Source organism: Chiloscyllium plagiosum, unplaced genomic scaffold (genome assembly GCF_037043375.1).
Source record: "Chiloscyllium plagiosum isolate Xiang-an unplaced genomic scaffold, Cpla_swu_hap1 HiC_scaffold_21, whole genome shotgun sequence".
NCBI classification, from domain to species: Eukaryota; Metazoa; Chordata; class Chondrichthyes; order Orectolobiformes; family Hemiscylliidae; genus Chiloscyllium; species Chiloscyllium plagiosum.
The window spans coordinates 55,957,211-55,982,192 of NW_028270159.1; the positions used below are offsets into that span (position 1 = coordinate 55,957,211).

At 46.6% G+C, this 24,982-nt stretch overlaps 1 protein-coding gene across 1 annotated transcript in view; it reads left to right on the forward strand.

Annotated features, from left to right (window-relative positions):
* Nucleotides 1-24,714, forward strand: part of LOC122564692 (protein AMBP-like) — a 40,227-nt gene extending 15,513 nt beyond the window's left edge. Inside the window, exons 4-8 of the mRNA XM_043719799.2 lie at nucleotides 4,413-4,526; nucleotides 4,608-4,709; nucleotides 5,575-5,618; nucleotides 16,223-16,300; nucleotides 24,494-24,714. Of these exons, the coding sequence (XP_043575734.2) occupies nucleotides 4,413-4,526; nucleotides 4,608-4,709; nucleotides 5,575-5,618; nucleotides 16,223-16,282 (320 nt within the window). The 3' untranslated portion in view covers nucleotides 16,283-16,300; nucleotides 24,494-24,714. The remainder of the gene's footprint in view (nucleotides 1-4,412; nucleotides 4,527-4,607; nucleotides 4,710-5,574; nucleotides 5,619-16,222; nucleotides 16,301-24,493) is intronic.
* The last annotated feature ends 268 nt before the right edge of the window (nucleotides 24,715-24,982 follow it).

The following is a 24,982-nucleotide window of genomic DNA, read 5'->3' on the forward strand; positions in this document are numbered from 1 at the left end:
CCACATGGTATCGAGAAAAGGCTGGGGACACTGGATAGGGACAAAGGCTATGGACCCTGACAACATTTTGGCAAGAGCACTGAAGGCCTGTACTCCAGAACCTGCCACCTCTTAGACAAGCTGTTCCAGTACAATTACAACATTGCTATCTACCCAACAATGTAGAAAATTGCCCAGGGATGTCCTGTACATAAAAACAAGACCCATCCAACCTGGCAATTACCATGCCATCAGTCTACTCTGGATCATCGGTAAAGTGATGGAAGGTGTCATCAACAGTGCTATCCACTAGCACCTGCTCAGCAATAATCCGCTCAGTGATGCCCAGTTTGGGTTCCACCAGGGCCAATCAGCTTCTGACCTCATTACAGCCTTGGTCCAAATGTGGACAAAAGAGCTGAATTCCAGAGGTAAGGTGAGAGTGACAGCCCTTAACATCAAGGTTGCATTTTGCTGAGTATGGCATCAAGTAATCCGAGCAAAACTGGAATCAATGGGTATCGGAGGCAAATTGTCAGGTGGTTGGAGTCATACCTGGCATATCGGAAAATGGTTGTGGTTGTTGTAGAGCAGCCATTTCAGCCGCAGGACAACTCTGAAGGATTTCCTCCGGGTAGTGTCCTAGGCCCAACCAGCTTCAGTTGCTTCATCAATAACCTTCCCTCCATCATAAGGTCAGAAGTGGGGATATTCGCTGATGGTTGCACAGCATTTGGCACCATTCATGACTCCTCAGACAATGAAGCAGTCCATGCTGCGCACACATGGCAAGTAACATTTGTGCCACACAAATGACCATCACCAAGAAGACACAATCTAACCACCGACATTCAATAACGTTATCAACACTGCATAGCCCAATATTAACAGCCTGGGGGTTATCATTGACCAGAAACACAACTGAACTCACCACATAAACACAGTGGCTACAAAAGCAGGTCAGAGGCTCCGAATACTGTGGCAACTAACATCTCCTGATTTCCCATAGCTTCTTCATCTTTGACAAGACACAGGTCAGGTCATGAATACTTCATGCTTGCTTGGATGAGTGCAGCTCCAAAAATCCTCAAGAAGCTTGACACCATCCAGGATAACATAGCCCACTTGATTGACACTACATTAACAAGTAACCACTCCCTCCATCATTGATGCTCAGCAGAAATTCACCAAAGATCACCACTACCACTTCCATCTAGAAGGGCAAGGACAGCAGATACATGGAAATACTATCACTATCAACTTCCCCTCCAACTCACTCACTATGCTGACTTGGAAATATATTGCCGTTCCTTTACTGTCACTGGGTTAAAATCCTGGAATTCCTCCTGACTGGCATTATATGTCAACCCACAGCAGGTGGACTGCAGTGGTTCAAGAAGGTAACTCACCACCGTCATCTCAAGGGCAATTAGGGACAAGAAATAAATGCCAGCCAGTCAGCAATGCCTACATCCCACAAATGAACCAAAACAAAGTGCGGGGCATAGTCAGGGACCCGTTACTTTTCACAGGACACTCCGTGTGCAGAAGTTGGATCCGGGCGACGCAATGCATCCAAACCTGAAAGCTCACAAAGTCTTAACCAGACACACATGATCCACTCTGTTGAACTCCTTTTCATGTTCAAGGGAGAGAAAAGCATTCAACTGACCAGCCCTCTGGGAATTATAGATCATGTCCCAGATCACGTGGATGTTGTGGTGGATGCTCTGGCCCAGGACGTTGTTGGGTTGGTCTTTCAGATTCCACCCAGTCAAGTCACTGCAGGATCTTATATGTCTCAATTAAGTCATCTCTGACTTTTCTAAACTTCGGAGGATTACCTGTCTAATCTTTCCTCATAAGATAATGTGCTCATTCTCGGCATTCGTCTAGTAAACCTTTTGACGCATCAACATCCTTCTATCAATATGGTAACCAATACTGTACTCAGTACTCCTGCAATCATACCAATGCCCTCTACAACAGAAATATAACTCCCTACACTTGTATTCAATCCCTCTCACAATAAAACATAATATTCTAATCGCGTACCTGATTATTTGTTGTACCTGCAGACTAACCTTCTGTGAATCATGCACTAGAACACCCAGATCTCTCTACATCTCAGAGTTCTGCAACCTGTCATAATTTAGATAATATGCTTTTGTTTAATTCTGCTACTAAAATGAACTATTTCCCACTTTCCCACTTTTCACTTGATTTGTCAGATATTTGCCCACTCAGTTAAACTATATATTCCTTCGCAGGCTCCTTAAGTCCTCTTCCGGACCCCTGTTTTTATATTTTTGGCAAACTTTCTCTCATACTTTAATTTTTGCCTTGTCATCAATCTTTTTGTGCTGAAAAATGTGTTGCTGGAAAAGCGCAGCAGGTCAGGCAGCATCCAAGGAGCAGGAGAATCGACATTTTGGGGCATAAGCCCTTCTTCAGGCTTATGCCCGAAACGTCGATTCTCCTGCTCCTTGGATGCTGCCAGACTTGCTGCGCTTTTCCAGCAACACATTTTTCACCTCTGATCTCCAGCATCTGCAGTCCTCACTTTCTCCTAATCAATCTTTTTGTAACTCTTTGCTGTTTTTGAAATTTTGTTCAATCTTCTGACCTGCCTGATCTTCACAGAATTATGTATTTTCATTGAGTTGATATTATCGTTAACTTTTTTTTTAGTTAACTATGGATGGCAGGTCTGTCCTTTGGAATTTTTCTTGTTTGTTGGAATGTGTGTATTCTGCACTTTGTGGAATATCCCCTAAATGATTACCACTGCATCTCTATTGACTTATTCCTAAAATTAAATTGTCTGTTGATATTTGTTAGTTCTGCTTTCATGCCCTCAGTGCCCTTGTTAACATTCAACACAGTAATCTTGACCCACACTTCTCTCCTTTCACTGTATAAAAAATGCAATCATTTTATGATTACTGCTATCCAGGAACCCTTTCACTATCTTATTGGTCAAATCCAGATTTAGTGTAGGCTGCTCTCTGGTTAATGCCATAACATGTTGGTCTAAGGAATTGTCCCAAAAACATTCAATGAATTCTTTCTCCAGCCTACTTTTTCACGTCTTGTTTTTCCACTCTACTAGTTCATCTGTTTTGTTTCAAGTGTTCTGTGCATTCAATTGCAGTACCTTGAGTTTTGTTATTTTTATAACCTCTCATCTTAACTGGAGATTTGCTCTTATATCTGAATTCTCTATCTCTTCCTGGCATTTCTCACATTAATTCCTTCCTTCGTTGCATTTTGATTCACTGCATCTTCCCCAATTTGGACCTGAACTGCCTGCTTTTTGGTTGAAAACCTGCTATACTTTATTAGTAATGCAGTTCACAAGAACACCTAGTATGCTTCAGGTATAGACCATCCCATTGGTATAGAGGCCACTTTCCCCAGTATTTGTGTGAGTGCCCCACAAACAAGAGCCCACTTTGCCCACACCAGTCTTTCAGCCATGCGTTCATCCCTCTAACCTGGTTTACCCAATGCCAATTTGTACGTGGTTCAGGTATTAATCCTGATATAATTGTCTTTGAGGTTCTGCTTATTAGTTTGGTGCCTAGTTAGAACGTAGAACACAGAATATGTTGTGCTGAACATGATGACAAATTTTCCCTTCTGTCAGCCCTTGGTCCATTTCCCTCCATTCTGTGCATAATCATGTGCTTATCTGAAGATCCCTTAAACACCCCTATCATATCTACCTCCACCACTGTCCCTGGCAGACTCCTACCACTCTCTTTGTAAAGAAACGTGCACCTCACATGTCCTTTGATCTTTCCCCCTCTCGCATTAAATGTATGCCACCTACTTTTAGCTATTTCAACACTGGGAAAAAGATTCTGACTGTCAATCCTATCCATGCATTTCGTAATGTTATAAACTTCTATCAAGTCTCCCCTCAGCCTCCGCCGCTCCAGAGAGTTTTCCTAGCCTCACCTTGTACCTCAAATTCTCCAATCCAGGCAGCATCCCAGTAAATGTCTTCTGCATTGTCTCCAAAGTCTCCACACCCTTCCTACAATGAGGTGACCAGAACTAAACGCAATAGTAATAATTCTTTGCAGAACCTCTTTCCTTGCTGTACCTATAAGTGCCTCTATTGACCACAACAACCTCCTAGTATTTAATTGGAGGACATTTTTGCTTGTCCAAGTGGTGGATGTTGGAGAAATATTGTGACAATGTAGAGATACTGGAGGAAGCGAGTGATGTGGTGGTGAGATAGAGCTGTTGTGTTCAGTGTACATGGGAAAAATAACATAATGTTGAATTTGAGGTTGCACTTAGGTAACAGAGGATGCAATGACCTTGGAGATGAAAGAGAGATTGGAGGTGGATAATAGTTTTTAAGGAAAAGGGGTCACACCCAAGAAAGTGATTGAGCAGCTAATGTGTTTCTTTAACAGCCTATGCAGAAGCAGCAGACATTCGAGTCATCAAAATAAACTACCAAGAATATGCATTTCTCCTGATCAACACATCAAAAGGAGTGGACCATTCAAAGTCAGTGACCCTGTACGGTAAGAGATTTTACATCAGCTGCTCCACTCACACTTCCTAAGGTTGATTTCTGGATCTTTAACTCAATGTCCGTCTCCTAGGAAGGACAAGGCACCTTACGAAGGAGACCACTGAAGAGTTCAAAGAGTTTGCGTTGAGACAAGGGATCCCAGAGGACATGATCTTATTTCTGCCTGAGAAAGGTAAATACTGAGAAAGGTAAGCTGCTGGGCCCCACTACAACCTGTCAGTCATTTCCAGCTGTGCACTGTTCCTTTAGAAAACATCACAAAACACTGGTTGAGATTCCAGTAATGTAAACATTCAATTCCTCCACCAGTGATGCTCAGTAGCAGCAGGGTGTAACATTTATATGTCACTCACCAAGACTCTTTAGGTAGCACCTTCCAAACCCATGATTATTCCCCTGTAGAAGGACAAGGGCAATAGATGCATGGGAATATGACCGCCTGCAATTTCCCTTCCGAAGCCACTGTCCTCCTGACCTGGAAATATATTGCTGTTCCTCGATGTTGCTGAGACAATATCCTGGAACTTCCTAACGGCATTGTGGGTGGCTGGAACTACACTGCTGTAACTGGAATTGTTTGACAGGAAGCTCATCATCACCTTCTCAAGGGGCAAGGATATTGGGGCAATAAAGTCCGATTTTCCCAGTGATATTCCAGAACCAACTAGAGAAACAGACTGAACAATCCAATACCAGACACTTTTTTCAACATTGTCAGCTCAATGTGCTGTTAGTCCTCTTATATTTAGAATTACTTTCATTCTAAAACATAAAGAGAGAGGAGAAAGGAGGGAAAGGTTGAGAGATACAAATTAGAGAAGAAAAGAGTCAGAGAGAAATGAAACATAGTGAACATCATGTTTTGTACATGATATGGACTCATTGAGATCTGATTGCTATACTGTGGTTTGAATGAGGAAGATAATTCATGATTACAGAGCCTCCCGACTCCCCCTGGATTTGAATGACCATCATGAAATGTCAATGTTGGTTCGTGTTTACAGACAGGATCCTAACTGTGTATCTGTTTCTAACAGGAGCATGTGTTCCATGGGACCCCATCCCAGAGTCATCGGTCAAGGTGAGGCAATCAGTCAGTCACTTCCGAAATAGTCAGCCATGAGGACAGAAGGTGTTGGAATTGAGTGTCCCCGTGATCAGTGTTTGGGAGATGTACAGAGCGGATCAGCTCAGTGACTGGCTCTAGGACATTGACAAAGTGAAGTGCGTAAAAGACTAGTGATGGGAACTCTGCTGCCCAGGGTGGACCTGTGTCTGTTACTGGGGAGATAGCAAACAGCTTGATTTGTGTTATAGAACAGGCCAGACCCCTCAAAATATTTTAAGAAGGTAACCTAGGCCCTAACTTTTCTTATTTTAAAGGCAGATGTGAAGTGGATATTCCAGGTGTGATGTTGTTGGTCAAACCATTCAGCTTTAAGGAAAACAGAATTTATTTAAACATTACAGTTGAAACACACACAATAAAATAGAATTTAGAATAACAACTATCAGAAAACTTAACTGACCAACTTATACAACAACTTAACAAAGGAACTGCTCCAATCCAATAACATCCCATAAACACACCCCTTGGCAAAAAAATAAATTGAAACACATTATTATGGGCAAAAGTAGACAAAGCTTTGGAAGGATATCGGGAAAGTAGGACCAATCTGAAAGGAGGAATTAAGAGGGCTAAAAGGGGCCATGAAATATCTTTGGCAAATAGGGTTAAGGAAAATCCCAAATCCTTTTATTCATATTAGGGACCAAGAGGGTAACTAGAGAAATGGTTGACCCACTCAACAACAAAGGAGGAAAGTTCTGCATGGAGTCAGAGAAAATGGGTGAGATTCTTAATGAGTACTTTGCATCGGTATTCACTGTGGAGAGGGACATGGTGAATGTTAACGTTAGGGATAGATGTTTGATTACTCTAGGTCACGTTGGCATAAGGAGGGAGGAAGTGTTGGGTATTCTAAAAGGCATTAAGGTGAACAAGTCCCCAGGTCTGGATGGGATGTATCCCAGGTTACTGAGGGAAGTGAGAGAGGAAATTACTGGGGCCTTAACAGGTACCTTTGCAGCATCTTTGAACACGGATGAGGTTCCAGAGGACTGGAGAATTGCTAATGTGGTCCCCTTGTTTAAGAAGGGTAGCAAGGATAATCCAGGTAATTATAGACCGGTGAGCCTGACATCAGTGGTAGGGAAGCTGCTGGAGAAGATACTGAAGGATAGGATCTATTTACGTTTGGAAGAAAATGGGTTTATCAGTGATAGGCAACATGGTTTTGTGCAGGGAAGGTCATGTCTTACCAACGGAATAGAATTCTTTGAGGAAATGACAAAGTTGATTGATGAGGGAAGGGCTGTAGATGTCATACACTTTGGAATTCAGTAAGGCGTTTGTTAAGGTTCCTCATAGTAGGCTGATGGAGAAAGTGAAGCTGCAAATGCCATTTATGTGCACGTGGAGAGACCTTGACACTGATCCAGCTTCCTCAGAGTCAGCTCTCAGAATGAACAGAACCTGTTTATACCTGTCAGCCAGGGACCTCTGACTGAACGAGATTAATAGCTCCAATCAGGGAACTCATATTCTATGAGTCCACCTGGCTGACTTCGTTACAATCACAACATCCCGCCCTCTCTAAGTCCGAGGACATAGGCTGGTTCTTTTTTTTCTTTTTTGTAGCTCCTTCTGGGGCATTTTAGCACTGGCTCAGGATCCTTCATTTCTGCCTCTGATATGGGCAGCGGGTAACGCATAGTATCTTGACTTTCGCGGCCAGAGTATCTTGAAAAAATTGATTCTCTTCTTCAAATGGCAAAGGCGTTGAGGTGGCAACATCTGCCATGTCCATCTCAGATTTTAAGGTATCTTCAACGCTTGTCCGAAAGGGAGAACCAATGGGATCTGGAACAGTATCGAAGAACCGGGTGCATTTTGCTCCCCACGCCATTTCAAAGTTTACAACTTTCATATGGTCCATGTGTGTCATCGGGTCGTTGCACTTCATTGAATTTTACACATCACTGGACCTGACCTCGAGTCAACAATGCCTGTTACCCATATAGGGCCATTCCTGTGGTTCCTGCACCAAACTGGAGCGAAGTCTTCTCCCCAATAGCAACTCTATTGTGGCTATCCTTTAATTGCATGTGGGGTGGTCCTGCAGTCAAATGGGAACCGGGACAGTTTGGTATCTTGTAAAGCTGATGGCTGTTTCTTTAAGCCTGCTTTCAAAGTTTGGACAGCTCTTTTTGCCAGAGCATAAGATGAATGGGATGGAGATATCCTTATATGTCAAATACTATTCAATTTTAAGAAATACTCAAATTCCCTGCTGGTCAGTGATGGCCCATTATCTGTGACCAACACCTCTGGGACTCTGTGCATTGCAACATATGTGTACAGTTTCTTTTATCATCCCTGTGTTTGATGAATGAACTCTGTGCATGTCCAGTGATTTTGAGTGGGAGTCCACAATGACTAAGAACATTGAGCCCACGAACGGACCTGCATAGATAATGTGTAATCGAGTCCAGCGTTTACCTGGCTATTTGTGTGAATGTGATGCAGCTGCTGGCTGTAATTGCTGTCCTTGCTGCGACTCTGGGCACTGCCCTACCAATGTGACTATGTCTGCATTCAGTCTTGGCCACCAGATGTAAGTTCTTGCCAACATCTTCATTTTAAAAATGCCTGGATGATCTTGATGGATTTCAGTATCTGGTGGCAGCCTTTACTTGGGACAATCACACTTGCTCCTCAAAATAATATACCATCTCTACTGTGGTCTGGTCTCTCCAGCTCTATAGACGTTTTGGTTCTGGTAGTGATGGCCCTTTGGTTTTCCCCATCGCCACCAGCTGTTTCTGTTTTGCCTGGATCAGATGTTTCTGTGTCCAAAGTCTGATATTGTCAGTTGTGGCGAGAAGTGTGTCCAGAAAATTAAAAAATCATTACGGACTCTTTCAGTGGCAGTACCATTGGATGAGGCAGCTCAATCCTACCTGCCTCACAGACAGTGTTCCAATTTACAATTATGAGCACTGAGTATTGGAGCCAACCGCTGAATTCAGCCTGAAGCTATGGGCGGCACTGCCCTGTCCTCTTTAAACAGACCCAAAACGGCTTTGTGGTCTGCTATTATTACAAACTTACATTCGTAAAGGTATTTGTGGAAGATCCTGACTCCAAATATGACTGCCAAGCCTCCTTTCTCTATTTGGGCGTATTTATACTCTGCATTAGCCAAAGTCCTAGCGGCATATGCTATTGGGTGTTCCTCTCCATTGAGCACCTAAGAGCTAATACTACCCCAAAGCTGTACATGGAGGCATTGTAGGTCAATACTAGATCTTGCTTGGGTCATGGCGTGCCAACACATTAGAGGATGACAGCTGTTTCCTCACTTCTGTGAAAGATATGACTTTCCCAGGAGACAATTTCCAATGCTGACTTTTTTTTAAGAATTGATGCAAAGGTGCCAGGATGGAGGCCAGGTCATGTGTGAACTTTCCATAATAATTCACCAGTCCAAGGAAAGACCTTACCTCCAGTACAGATGTGGGAGCCCGGACACCTTTGATCACCCTCACTTTTCCTTCCAACGGGTGTAGCTAGATCTTGTTGACTCTATAGCCCAAGTATGTCACTTTGTGTTCCTAGAACACAAAGTTTTCGCTTCTAAAGTGTAAGCCCACCTGGGAGAAATGACTAAGGACTCTGTCCAAGTTATCTAAGTGCTCATTATTGGTCTTCCCTGTCATTAGCATGTCATCCAGATAAATGGTGACCTGGAGTGGACCTTGTAAAATATTCTCTATCATCCAGCACAGGGTGATCATATCCCAAATGGCAGAAATGTATACCAACTCTAATGGATATCAACGATGGAATCCTCATCTAACCACAATTGCAAGTACACTTGGCTCATGTCCAGCTTTGTGAAGAACAGTGCTCCCTGTCAGCTTTGCATTTAAATCCTTTACGCAAGAGAGTGGGTATTTATCCAGCAGTTTATTATTTGTTTTAATGAATAGCAATTTATAATTTGTTTAAAATCCCACTAAAGCGAACTGACTCATTGGTCTTCACAATCAGTATGACCAGTGCTGCCCAAGCCACAAACTGGACTGGTTTGAAGATCCCTTCGCTTTCCAGCTTCTGATTTCTGAGTCAATTTTTGCCCATAAAGCAAAGGCAGTGGGCAAAATTGTGGATTTGATTCCCAGTCAACATGCAAGTGGCCTCAGCTCTTTTGATAGATCCTAGATCTTCCTGAGAAACTTCCAAGTATTTAATTAGGTAGCCATTTTCTAATCAAAAGGTTTCGAGTCACTCTAGTTGAATCTTTCACAAATGATTTCGCCTCATCAAGCTTGGGCTCGAGACTTTTATTCCAATCAATATTAATTGAACCAGCTGCTTCTCATAACAGACTGGAACTGAAGTTGTATCCTTCATGTGCAAAGTTTCCCTAGTATAGGTTCTCAGTCTAGACAGGGTCTTGCACTAACTTAAAGTTGGGGTCCAGAGTGAATTTTGTTAAAGACTGTTTATGAGATCAGTGAAACAGATGTGCCGGTATTGACCTCCATTAGAACCAGATGACCATTTAAGCAGATGTTTATTTTGATTGATTCAGAGTTGCTAAGCAATTTAAGTGTTCCAAATGGATGTAAGTTGACTTTCGTCAGCGTACACTCACCTGGATAGCAGCCTATAAGTTCTCTTACTCGACTTATGTCTAGCGGGACTCTTTCGCTGTTTCATGTCCGCATTCTGGCAGCAACTACAATGGCTTGTTGGTCCAGATCCTGAAGAAAATTTTAAATGTTGGCTTGGCTTTGTTTTGGGGTTTTGCTGTGGGCTGATCTAGAATCCCTCTGCTAAGTATATGTCCTGAGTGAGACTCTGCAATTGGCTTCATTTAAACGGTATTCCCCAAGCTCAGTCAGCCTGGTGAGGGTGTCCACTCCCATTGGAATACCCTGCAACTCATATGTTCCATCGAATCCCTACAGTGTGAAAGCCAGACATTTGGCAGATCAAATTGGAGAAAGTGAGGACTGCTGATGCTGGAGATCAGAGTCGAAGAGTGTGGCGCTGGAAAAGCACTGCACGTCAGGCAGCATCCGAGGAGCAGGAAAATCGACATTTCGAGCATAGGCTCTTCATCAGGAATGGGGGAGTGGCCCAAGGGGGCTGAGAGATAAATGGAGAGGGGTGGGACTGAGGGGAAGGTAGCTGAGAATGTAATAGGGAGATGAAGATGAGAGGTGAAGGTAATAGGTTGGGAGGAGGGTGGGGTGGATAGGTGGGAAGGAAGATGGACAGGTAGGACAGTTCAAGAGGGCGGTGCCGAGCTGGAAGTTTGGATCTGGGATAAAGTGGGGAGAGAGGAAATGGGGAAACTGGTGAAATCTACATTGATCCCGTGTGGTTGGAGGGTCCCAAGGTGGAAGATGAGGCGTTCTTCCTCCAGGCGTTGTTTGGCTAGAGTTTGGCAGTGGAGGATGCCCAGGACTTGTATGTCATTGGCAGAGTGGGAGGGGGGTTGTTAAAATGTTTGGCCATGGGGCAGTGGGGTTCTTTAGTGCATGGATCCCAGAGATGTTCTCTGAAACATTCTGCAAGTTGGCATCCTGTCTCCCCAATGTAGATGAGACTGCATTGACAGCAAAGGACACAATAAATGACATGTGTGGAAGTGCAGGTAAATCTCTGTCGAATGTGGAAGGATCCTTTGGGGCCTAGGATGAAGCTGAGGGGTGAGGTGTGGGCACAGGTTTTGCACTTCTTGCGGTGGTAAGGGAAGGTGCCAGGAGGGGAGGGTGGGTGGGGTGCCTAACAAGGGAGTCATGGAGGGAATGGTCTCTTTAGAATGCAGACGGGGTGAGGAGGAAAACATATCCCTGGTGTGGGGTCTGCTTGTGGATGGCAGAAATGGCGAAGGATGATGCGATGTATCCAGAGGTTGATGGGGTGGAAGTTGAGGACCAAGGGGGTTCTGTCCTTGTTGTGATTGGAGAGTGGGGTTCAAGGGCAGATGTGCGGGAAGTGGAGAAATTGCTCTGGAGTGCATCATTGACCACGTGGGAGGGGAAATTGCGGTCATTGAAGATGGAGGCCCTCTAGGATGTTCTATTGTGGAATTGGTCCTCCTGGGAGCAGATGTGGCAGAAGTGGAGGAATTGGGAATAAGGGATGGCATTTTTACAGGAGGCAGGGAGGGAGGAGGTGTAGTCCAGGTAGCTGTGGGAGTCGGTCAGTTTGAAATAGATGTCCGTGTTGAGTCAGTCGCCGGAAATGGAGATGGAGAGGTGCAAGAAGGGGAGGCACATGTCTGAGATGGTCCAGGTGAACTTGAGATCAGGGTGGAAGGTGTATGTGAAGTTGATGACCTGTTCAACCTCCTCGTGGGAGCACGTGGTGGTGCCGATAGTCATCGATGTAGCAGATGAAAAGGTGGGGAATGGTGCCAGTGTACCTACGGAAGATAGACTGGTTCACGTACCCGATGAAAAGGCAGGTGTCCATGGCTACCCCTTTGGTCTGGACGAAACCCCTTTGGTTTGAAAGAGAAATTGTTGAGGGTGAAGACCTGCTCAGCCAATCGAATGAGTGTGTCAGTGGAAGGGTACTGTTGGGTCGGAGGGAGAGGAAGAAATGGAGGGCTTAGAGGTCTTCATCATGGCAGATAGATGTGTACAGGGACTGAATGTTCACGGTGAAGATGAGACTTTGGAGGCCAGGGAAACAAAAGCCATGGAGGAGGTAGAGGATGTGGGTGGTGTCCTGAACCTATGTGGAGAGATCCTGGACCAAGGGGGACAGGACAGTGTCAAGGTAGGCAGAGATAAGTTCAGTGAGGCAGGGGCAGGCTGAGATGATGGGTTGACTGGGGCAGTCAGGTTTGTGAATTTTGGATAGGAGGTAGAACCGGGTGGTGCAGGGTGTCCGGACTATGAGACTGGACGCTGTTGGTGGGAAATTCCCTGGGATGATGAGGTTGACGATGGTTTGGGAGATAATGGTTAGGTGATGAGAGGTGAGGTCATGGTCGAGGGGGTAGTTGAAGGAGTGTCCACGAGTCGGCATCTGGTTTCAGCGGTGTAGAGGTTGATCCACAAATTACCTGGTGTGGGGCTGGTGTTGGGAATGGGGGCAGAGACTGTCTCTGGAGGGGGGGGTGTGGTTATGGTGTTGTGGGTGACATTAGCAGCAGACGTGATACTCACCCTGGGAGTCAGGGGGCCGAAAGTCGTGCCTCCGGTGACATATGTGGGGACAGAAGTGATGTACACGATGTTGCCAGTGGTGTTCTGAGATGGTGGCAACTGCGGGGGGGGGACGGGACATGACGTGCTGGATACACTTTGTGGTTGTTTCGGCAGCGGTGGATCTTGCGGCAGTCACACAGGCGGTTGTCTTGGCTGCATATCCCTGATCCCATGCCATCCAATTCCACTTGCTGCATTTTCCAATGGCAGATACAATGAATGTTTGAAGTTTGGTTGGGTTTCAGCTAATGGGGGTTTTGCATGGTTACATCATTAATTCCCAAGCCAAAATGTCTCTCGGCAGCTCATTAAGTGTTGAACCAAAGTCACATACCTCTGCCAGTCATCTTGATCTAATCCACAATCATAATACAGATTCCCCTGGCTATCAAATTTCCCAGTAAAACCAATAGCACCTGAGAATTAAAGGAGACTTGAGTTCATAATATTCCTTAACTAAATCTGTCAACATTTGAAAGGTTTTAATATCTGGTGCCTCAGGGAAAGGTAGACTCCTAATAACCAAAAAAGCTGTGGGTCCACAAGTTGTCAGACTTGCTCATTGCTTTATATCTGCCCAATGTCATTTCCCAGAAAAAGTAATGCTTTCTTTCCACATACTGGCCTCAGTCTTCGATGGCAAGATTGAATGAGTCAAGCTTCCATGTAATGGCTTGATGGATTCCAAGTAATGGCTAAGTGGATAAGCCATGGGAATTGCAGGGTTACAAGGATAGGATAGGGGGTCAATCTAGGTGGGAAGTTCTTTGGAGGGTTAGTGTGGACTTGATGTGCCAAATGGCTGGCTTCCACGATGTAGGGATTCTATGGAACATATGAATTGCAGGGTATTCCGATGGGAGTGGGCACCCTCGCCAGGCTGACTGAGCTGGGGAACACCATTTGAATGGTAGGGGTGGCACGGTGGCTCAATGGTTAGCCCTGCTGTCTCACAGCGTGAGGTACCTGGGTTCAATTCCAGCCTCGGGCGACTGCCTGTGTGGAGTTTGTACATTTTCCTCATGTCTGCGTGGGTTTTCTCCCACAATCCAAACGTGAGTATATTAAGTGAATTGGCCGTGCTAAACTGCCCATAGTGTTCAGGGATGTGTAGGTTAGATGCATTAGTTAAGGGAAATGTAGGCTATTAGGGTGGGGGAATGGTTCTGGGTGGGTTATTCTTCAGAGGGTCAGTGTGGACGTGTTGGGCCAAATGGCCTGTTTCCACACTTTGGGGATTCTATTCTATGATGCCGGAAATGCTTACCCCAATCAAAAATGACACTTGCAAGTGAATTATTTGAGGAGTATGTTTTCCTCTGGTCACCACTGAAGTAATTCCAGAGACTGGTATCCCATTACTAAATCGCCCTGTATTTATACATGAATAATCCTTCACATGGTCCAGCTCCCTCAGAGCCAGTTCTCAAAATGAACAAGGAGTCTGACACCCTTATTCTGTTTTTTTTTCTTTTTATTTCTTTTTTTGTTTTTTCTTTTTTTTCCTTCCCACACTACCACCTGACAATCCCCTGATTTTTTTTTTCCTTTTTTATATTAACCCCCACACTACCACCTAACTGCAGTAGTGCTTATTTTTTCCCCAGCACCCATGGTGTGTGTGTGCAGGTGTGAGACACAGTGAAAGACACAAAGTACACGAATCTTTATTCAATTTCCACCACCAGGAAGATAGGAAAACACCCGGGTGGCCAGTGACAAACACTGCCTTTCACATCAAAGGGCAGTGCTGTGTGATCAAAACAGTGAAGGGGAGGGTAGGGACTAAATCAAATTAGAGTTGGAAGGAGAAATGATGCACTCCACTCCCTGCGGCGCCCACCTCTCCCTGAACAACTCCAGGGTGTTGGTCGACACCGCGTGCTCCTTCTCCAAGGACACCCGGGCCCTAACGTAACCGCGGAAGAGAGGCAGACACCCTTGTTCTGATCTGTCAGCCAGTGCTCTCTGATTGGACCAGATTAACAGCCCCCATCAGGAAAGTCAAATTCTATGAGTTCATCAGGCTGACCGCATTCCAGACACTACATTCAAGCTTTGGACTTCCCTATCCTGGGAAAAACAATATTGGCTATTTACCTTATCCACGACCCTCATGATTTTATAAATCTATGGACGGTCACCACTCAGCCTTGGACCCGACAGGGACAAAAGCCTATTCAGCCCCACCCTTTTGCTCAAAACCTCTAACCCTGGTAGCATCTTTGTTAATTTTTTAGATTAAATCCCTTACAGTATGGAAAAAGGCCCTTCGGCCCAACAAGTCCACACCTCCCCTCTGAAAAGTAACCCACCCAGACCCATTCCCCTACCCTATATTACTTGCACATCTTTTGGATTGTGGGAGGAAACCAGAGCACCCAGAGGAAACCCACACAGATGCAAGGATAATGTACAAACTCCACCCAGAGATGAGAATCAAACCTGGGTCCCTGACGCTACAAGGCAGCAATGCTAATCACTGTGCCACCATGCCACCCTTTTCAAGTTTAACAACATCTCTCCTACAGCAGGGAAACCAGAACTGCATGCAATATTCTAAAAGTCCTGGACAGCTGCAACATGATCCCCCAAATCCTGTACTGAATGCACTGACCAATGAAGACAAGCATGACAAGTCCATCATCAGGATCAGTCTTGTAAACCAGCTCTACCCTCCTCCAATGACAGCAAACCCTTCCATAGATTTTGAGACCAAAATTGTTCATAATATACCAAACGTGGTCTGACCAGAGCGTTATAAAGTCTCAGCAGTCCACCCCTGCTCTTGTAGGAGAAAATGACGTCTGCAGTTGCTGGAGATCAGAGTCAAGAGAGTGGTGCTGGAAAAGTACAGCAAGTCAGGCAGCATCCGAGGAGCAGGAAAATTGACGTTTCGGACCACAGCCCTTCATCAGGATTCCTGATGAAGGGCTCTGGCCTGAAACATTGATTCTCCTGCTCCTCGGATGCTGCCTTCCCTGCTCTTGTATTTGAGCTCACTTGAAATGAATGCAAATATTGCATTTACCCAACTGCCAGCTGAATCTGCAGGTTAAACTTTCGAGAATCCTGAACGAGGACTCCTAAGTTCCTTTGTACTTTGGATTTCTGAAGCCTTTCCCATTGAGAACATAGCCTATATTTCTATTCTTCCTACCAAAATGCGTAACCTCACACAATGTATTCCATCTGCCACTTCTTTTCCCACTCTCCTAGCCTGTGCCAGCCCTTCTGCAGCCTCCCTGCCTCCTCAACACTCCCTGTTCCTCCATATCTTTGTGTACTGAAAGATAAAAGGTTCTTCAATTTTCTGGATCTTATGTAATTCCTGAACGTTTTCTCCGTCTCTCTCTCTCTCTCTCTCTTCGTCTCTCGCTGCACAAGGATCGCAAACGGCGAGCATTGGACAAGATGAGGAAGGGTCTGTCCTTGGAGACTTCGTGAGAATAACTCATACTGCAGGTGAGAACAGCATGGGACATGGTGTTGGCTTTAACACTGGCTCTCTTACTGAGAACAGAGTGGGAAAATTCCTTTGTAAAGCAGTCTGAGAGTAGCTGTGTGAAGATTGGTCCTGATTCCCAGGTTATTGGAGTGAGAGGGGTTGGAGAAATGGGCAGCCCTCCAAAGGGTTATGATTAGGGTTAGCATTTGGGTTAGGAAATCTTATGGATTTGTTGTTGTTTGCTTTTGTTCTGGAGAATCCTGTCAACTAACACCTGATCCTGGGCCCTGAATAGCATAGCACTGAGGTTCAGCCACAGCGCAAAGGCCGGTCTGACTTGTCTTGGAAACAGAAGCAACATCAGACAGAGCAGGAATGTTTGCAGAGATGTATGGCTGTAGGTGAGATAATCCCCAAACTCAAACAGTGAGTATACATTCCTCTGCCAATATGGTGACTGACAGAGCCATGGAGTCACTATGATGCAGAAGATGGCCATTCTGCCCATTGATGTCCATGCTGGTTTGACATGCAGCAATACAATTAAGTAACAACTCTTTATTCTATCCTACATTGTTTTACATTTATTTTGCTCAGGTGCCCAATCAATTTCTGTTCCAATTATTCATCGTCTCTGCTTCCATCAGTGCCAGAAGCTGCAAATTCCAGGTTACTTGCACTTGCTGCTCTAAGCAAGTCTTCTTCACATTCCCCTATACCATAGAATCCCTACAGTGTGGAAACAGGCCCTTTGGCTCAACATGTCCACACCAACCCTCCGAAGAGTAACCCACCCAGACCCATTCCCCTACCCTATTGCTCAATATTTACCCTTAACTAATGCACCTAACCCGCACGTCCCTGACACTATGGACAATTTAGCCTGGCCAATTCACCTTACCTGCACATCTTTCGACTGTGGGAGGAAGCTCACACAGACATGGGGAGAATGTATAAACTCCACACAGACAGTCGCCTAAGGCTGGAATCAAACCCAGATCCCTGGCGCTGTGAGGTAGCAGTGCTAACCACTGAGCCACCATGCTGCCATTTTACAGAATTTATATCTTACTCAAGACTTTGAACCAGTTTCCTGTTGTACCATCAGTGAGAGAGAACAGCTTTTCCATGTCTGTCTTACAAATACTGTTTATAATCCTGTACACCTTGATTAAGTCACCCCTTAGCCTCCTTTACTCCTAGGAGGACAAACCCAGATATCCAACCTAATCTCATTGTTAAATCTTTCATTCCTGTAACCATTCTAGTCACTCTCCTTGGCACCCTCTCAGGAACCCTCTCATCTTTCTTCAGGTGTGATGGCTAGAACTGAACACAGTATCCTCACTACAGCCTAACCTGAACCTGGTACTGGTTCTACACCACTTTTCTTTTCTACACTATAATTCTACTCATGAATTGGGGTGGCATGGTGGCTCAGTGGCCTCACAGCACTGGGGACCCAAGTTCAATTCCAGCCTTGGGTGACTGTCTGTGTGGAGTTAACACATTCTCCCTGTGACTGTGTGGGTTTCATCCCACAGACCAAAGATATGCAGGTTGGGTGAATTGGCCATGCTAATAGGTGCTTTAGTCAGAGGGTTACTCTTTGGAGGGTCAGTGTGGACCTGTTGGGTGGAAGGGCCTGTTTCCACACTGTAGAGAATCTAATCATGAAGCCCAATTGCTTTGCTCACTGCCACTTCCAAAGTATGATGCACGTGATTTGGTCCATCATTTCCAGCACACTCTTTACAGCTGTCATTTGATCATAACTGATTGAGACCCCGGACAAGCCGGATCCAGAATGGAACTTGGCTTGATAGATCGTGAAGTTTATTAATGCTTTTTATTCACTGTTTTACTTGACGCTATGTTCCAGCTTGGTCAGGGTCGGTAAGATTGATATCCTGCGGTTTTTACTTCTTTATTGTTCTAATTTATTCCGATGGCCTATAATGCTAAACTGTTTATTTCTTTACTTTACCAATTTCTTTTTGTTTCCCAGGAATTTAATCTTAAATATCTGCTTCTGGATTAGTGGTGCTGGAAGAGAACAGCAGTTCAGGCAGCATCCGAGGAGCAGTAAAATCGACGTTTCGGGCAAAAGCCCTTCACCAGGAATACAGGCAGAGAGCCTGAAGGGTGGAGAGATAAGTGAGAGGAGGGTGGGGGTGGGAGAGAAAGTAGCATAGAGTACAATAGGTGAGTGGGGGAGGGGATGAAGGTGATAGGTCAGGGAGGAGGATGGAGTGGATAGATGGAAAAGAAGATAGGCAGGTAGGACAAGTCATGGGGACAGTGCTGAGCTGGAAGGTTGGAACTGGGGTGAGGTGGGGGAGGGGAAATGAGGAAACTGTTGAAGTCCACATTGATGCCCTGGGGTTGAAGTGTTCCGAGGCGGAAGATGAGGCGTTCTTCCTCCAGGCATCTGGTGGTGAGGGAGCAGTGGTGAAGGAGGCCCAGGACCTCCATGTCCTTGGCAGAGTGGGAGGGGGAGTTGAAATGTTGGGCCACGGGTGGTGTGGTTGATTGGAGCAGGTGTCCCAGAGATGTTCCCTAAAGCGCTCTGCTAGGAGGCATCCAGTCTCCCCAATGTAGAGGAGACTGCATCAGGAGCAACGGATACAATAAATGATATTGGTGAATGTGCAGGTAAATCTTTGATGGATGTGGAAGGCTCCTTTAGGGCCTTGGATAGAGGTGAGGGAGGAGGTGTGGGCACAGGTTTTACAGTTCCTGTGGTGGCAGGGGAAGGTGCCAGGATGGGAGGATGGGTTGTAGGGGGGGGCGTGGACCTGACCAGGTAGTCACGGAGGGAACGTTCTTTGCGGAAGGCGGAAAGGGGTGGGGAGGGAAATATATCCCTGGTGGTGGGGTCTGTTTGGAGGTGGCGGAAATGTCGGCGGATGATTTGGTTTATGTGAAGGCTGGTAGGGTGGAAGGTGAGCACCAGGGGCGTTCTGTCCTTGTTACGGTTGGAGGGGTGGGGTCTGAGGGCGGAGGTGCGGGATGTAGACGAGATGCGTTGGAGGGCATCTTTAACCACGTGGGGAGGGAAATTGCGGTCTCTAAAGAAGGAGGTCATCTGGTGTGTTCTGTGGTGGAATTGGCCCTCCTGGGAGCAGATACGGCAAAGGCGGAGGAATTGGGAATACAGGATGGCATTTTTGCAGGAGGTAGGGTGGGAAGAGGTGTAATCCAGGTAGCTGTGGGAGTCGGTAGGTTTGTAAAAAATGTCGGTGTCAAGTCGGTCATCATTAATGGAGATGGAGAGGTCCAGGAAGGGGAGGGAGGTGTCAGAGATGGTCCAGGTAAATTTAAGGTCAGGGTGGAATGTGTTGGTGAAGTTGATGAATTGCTCAACCTTCTCGCGGGAGCACGAGGTGGCGCCAATGCAGTCATCAATGTAGCGGAGGAAAAGGTGGGGAGTGGTGCAGATGTAATTACGGACTATGGACTGTTCTACGTAGCCAACAAAGAGACAGGCATAGCTGTGGTCCATAAGGGTGCCCGTGGCTATCCCTTTGGTCTGGAGGAAGTGGGAGGATTCGAAGGAGAAATTGTTAAGGGTGAGGACCAATTCGGCCAAACGAATGAGAGTGTCGGTGGAAGGGTACTGTTGGGGACGTCGGGAGAGTAAGAAACGGAGGACTTGGAGGCCCTGGTCATGGTGGATGGAGGTGTAGAGGGATTGGATATCCATGGCAAAGATGAGGCGTTGGGGGCCAGGGAAACGGAAGTCTTGGAGGAGGTGGAGGGCGTGGGTGGTGTCTCGAACGTATGTGGGGAGTTTCTGGACTAGGGGGGATAGGACAGTGTCGAGGTAGGTAGCGATGAGTTCAGTGGGGCAGGAGCATGCTGAGACAATGGGTCGGCCAGGTGGTCAGGCTTGTGGATCTTGGGAAGGAAGTAGAACCGGGCAGTGCGGGGTTCCCGGACTATGAGGTTGGAAGCTGTGGGTGGGAGATCTCCTGAGGTGATGAGGTTCTGTATGGTCTGGGAGATAATGGTTTGGTGATGGGGGGTGGGGTCATGGTCAAGGGGGCGGTAGGAAGAGGTGTCCTCGAGTTGGCGTTTGGCTTCAGCGATGTAGAGGTCAGTGCGCCAGACTACCACTGCGCCCCCTTTATCTGCTGGCTTGATAGTGAGGTCGGGATTGGAGCAGAGGGATTGGAGGGCTGCGTGTTGTGAGGGTGAGAGGTTGGAGTGGGGGAGGGGGGTAGACAGGTTGAGGCGGTTAATGTCCCGGCGGCAGTTGGAAATGAAGAGATCAAGGACAGGTAATAGGCCAGCGTGGGGTGTTCAGGTGGATGCAGTGTGTTGGAGATGGATGAAGGGGTCCTCGGAAGGTGGGCGGGAGTCCTGATTATGAAAGTAAGCTCGGAGGCAGAGGCAACAGAAGAAGTGTTCAATGTCACAGCGTGTATTAAATTCATTGATGCGTGGACGGAGGGGGATGAAGGTGAGTCCTTTGCTGAGGACTGATCATTCGTCCTCAGTGAGGGGGAGGTCTGGGGAGATGGTGAAAACTTGGCAGGGCTGGGAACTGGAATCAGGTGTGTGTGTGGAGCTGGGAGTGGGGACGGAGCCTGTTACTGGAGTGGGAGTGGTGGCAGTGGGGGGAATGGAGGTGGAGTCAAGAGCAGGGGATGGTGTTCCCCTCAGGGTTCTGGGGGGCGGGGATGGTGACAGTGGGATCTGTGGAGGCCGTGTCGGCAGAATGCAGGTGAGTGGCGTTGGTGGGGGCGGAAGTGGTGGCAAACACGGCAGTGGGGGGGGCAGAAGTCACTGAGCATGTGACATCAGCGATGATGTGAGGGGCGGAAGTGATGTTACATGTGGTGCATGAGGAATTGTGAGGAGTGGAAGTGGCTGTGGAAGCGGCCATGATGGGGGCAGAAGTGACGTCATCAATCAGTGTGGGGATGGTGGCTACACCAGCCTCATGGCTAATGGCGTCCGAGCAGTTCAAGAGGCCGGGGCCTCTCACTTCCTCCAGACCAAAGGGGTAGCCATGGGCACCCGTATGGGCCCCAGCTATGCCTGTCTCTTTGCTGGCTACATAGAACAGTCCATCTTCTATAATTACACCAGCACCACTCCCCACCTCTTCCTCCATTACATTGATGACTGCATTGGTGCCACCTCGTGCTCCGTGAGGAGGTTGAGCAATTCATCAACTTCACCAACACATTCCACCCTGACCTTAAATTTACCTGGACCATCTCTGACACCTTCCTCCCCTTCCTGGACCTCTCCATCTCCATTAATGATGACCGACTTGACACCGACATTTTATACAAACCCACCGACTCCCACAGCTACCTGGATTACACCTCTTCCCAACCTACCTCCTGCAAAAATGACATCCCATATTCCCAATTCCTCCGCCTCTGCCGTATCTGCTCCCAGGAAGACCAGTTCCACCACAGAACACACCAGATGGCCTTCTTCTTTAGAGACCGCAATTTCCCTTCCCACGTGGTTAAAGATGCCCTCCAACGGATCTCGTCCACATCCCGCACCTCCGCCTTCAGAACGCCCCTGTTGCTCACCTTCTACCCTATCAACCTTCGCATAAACCAAATCATCCGCCGACATTTCCGCCATCTCCAAACGGACCCCACCACCAGGGATATATTTCCCTCCCCACCCCTTTCCACCTTCCGCAAAGACCGTTCCCTCCGTGACTACCTGGTCAGGTCCATGCCCCACAACAACCCACCCTCCCATCCTGGCACCTTCCCCTGCCACCGCAGGAACAGCAAAACCTGCGCCCACACCTCCTCCCTCACCTCCATCCAAGGCCCTAAAGGAGCCTTTCACATCCATCAAAGTTTTACCTGCACATCCACCAATATCATTTATTGTATCCATTGCTCCCGATGCGGTCTCCTCTACATTGGGGAAACTGGGCACCTCCTAGCAGAGCGCTTTAGGGAACATCTCCGGGACATCCGCACCAATCAACCAAACCGCCCTGTGGCCCAACATTTCAACTCCCCCTCCCACTCTGCCGAGGACATGGAGGTCCTGGGCCTCCTTCACCGCCGTTCCCTCACCACCCGACGCCTGGAGGAAGAACGCCTCATCGTCCGCCTCGGAACACTTCAACCCCAGGGCATCAATGTGGACTTCAACAGTTTCCTCACTTCCCCTTCCCCTACCACCTCCCCTCCCCCCATTCCAACCTTCCAGCTCAGCACTCTCCCCATGACTTGTCCGGACTTGTCCTACCTGTCTATCTCCTTTTCCACCTATCCACTCCACCCTCCTCTCTGACCTATCACCTTCATCTCCTCCCCCACTCATCCATTGTACTCTATGCTACTCTCTCCCCACCCCCACTCTCCCCTATCTTATCTCTCCACCTTTCAGGCACTCTGCCAGTATTCCTGATGAAGGGCTTTTGCCCGAAACGTCGATTTTACTGCTCCTCGGATGCTGCCTGAACTGCTGTGCTCTTCCAGCACCACTAATCCAGAATCTGGTTTCCAGCATCTGCAGTCATTGTTTTTGCCTCTTAAATATCTGCGCCTAGGTGCTTGCTGTCTAAGATGATGCTGTGAAGCAGAGAGTGTAAACATTGCACCCACCCCAACTCACCCCTTCCTTATCCCTATAAACCAGATTTCCTATGGCTAACCCATCTAGCCTGCACATTCTTGGACACTATGGGCAATTTAGCATGACCAATCCACCTAACCAGCACATGTTTGGACTGTCGGAGGAAAGCAGAGCACCCGAAGGAAACCCACAGAGAAATGGGGAGAATGAGCAAACCACAGACAGTCATCTAAGGGTGGAATCAAACCTGGGTCCCTGGCACTATAAGGCAGCAGGGCTAATCACTGGGCATTTGACTCTGGAGTTGGTACAAGTGGGTGTCAAGGAAATAGAAACACATTTTACACGTGCAAGGAATGTGAGGAATTTTGTGACACTGTCCTATAAGGTACAGTGTGCATGAGCACTTGGTTCAGGGGTAGAGGGGGTTATTGACAAAGAGTCATAGAGATGTACAGCATGGAAACAGAAATCCATGCTGATCAGATATCCTAACCTAATCTAATTCCATTTGCCAGCATTTGGCCAATATTCCTCTAAACCCTTCCTATTAATACACCTATCCAGATGCTTTTAAATGTTGTAATTGTACCACATTCTCTGGCAGCTCATTGCATACAAACACCACCCCCTGCATGAAAAGATCACCCCTTAGGTTCCTATCAAATCTTACCTCTCACCTTAAACCTGTGCCCTCTAGTTTCCCTGGGGAAAATACTTTACCTATTCACCCAATCCATGCTCTTCATGATTTTATAAACCTCTATAAGGTTAGTCCTCAGCCTTTGACACTCCAGGGAAAATAGCCCCAGTTTATTCAGCCTCTCCTTGTAGCTGGCAACATCCTTGCAAATCTTTTCTGAACCCTTTCAAGTTTCTCAATTTCTTTCCTATAGCAGAGAGACCAGAATTGAACACAGTATTCCAAAAGTAGCCGAATCAATGTCCTGTACATGATGTCTCAACTCCTATACTCAGTCCACTGGCCAATAATGACAAGCATACCAAATGCCTTCTTCACTATGCTGTCTACCTGTGATTCCACTTTCAAGAAATTATGAACCTGCGCTCCAAAATCTTTTTATTCGGCAACACTCCCCAGGACCTTACCATTAAATGTAAAAATCCTACCATGATTTGCCCTACCAAAGTGCAGCACCTCACAATCATCTGAATTAAACTCCATCTGCCACTTCTCGGCCCATCTGATCAAAGTTCCATATTACTCTGAAGCATCCTACTTGGCTGTCCACTATGGACATTACCCCTTAACCCTTTAATACTGCATATATTCCATTCATTCACTTGACCAGCTAATTCCTAATATATTTTAGCTGGTAGTCACTCTATTTTACTGTTTATTTCCATTTCATGGTTGAACTCTCAATCACCAACCTGAGTTCTACTGGTGGCTGAAGTGAGACAGTCAGGCCTCAAATGTCCAAAGGCGTAAAGAGAGGCTGAAGTCAGAAGGTTCCTAACCATTCACCAGATGGGGAGGGGGCAAATATTGTGAAAAGGATACAGCCTCCCTGAGAGCAGGAGGGAAAGTTCAAACTGAAGGAAACGGCTTGGTGCTACACTGTGTGGCACTAACTTGTAAGCAGCTGTGACAGCACTGACTCTACCCTCTTTTACAGGAGACGCTGAGCTTCTGGTTGTTCCGAAGAAAATGTAGCTGGAAATAAAATCAGAAAGCAATGACAGCAATGTTGGAAATGACCATTAAAGAGATGATTTTGAGTGATCCATCAGACACGTTGTACGGCCTGACCCTAAAGGGTAGACGGTGGGAGTTTACACAAATTCCGGCTCAGTGTTGTGACCATGCTTTCAAATAATAAATAACAATCAATAACAACCATATTTATCAAGATAACTCTGTCATCAAAAATACTTGTGTCTCCAGCGTGTGGATTGTTCAATGTGCAATGTTCTGATCGACACGAGGAATTCTAAGGTGCTCTGAGAGAGACCTGGACCAAGAGTTACTGCTCCATTTCCTGCCTGTTTTAGCACAGTGTATCTGATTTCACCATCACCAACAACAAAGAGCATGGGAGTTTGAGAGCAAATTGTGTTCTCTCCACATTGATTCTCTAATGTGATGCGGCTGTTGGAAGAAAGGT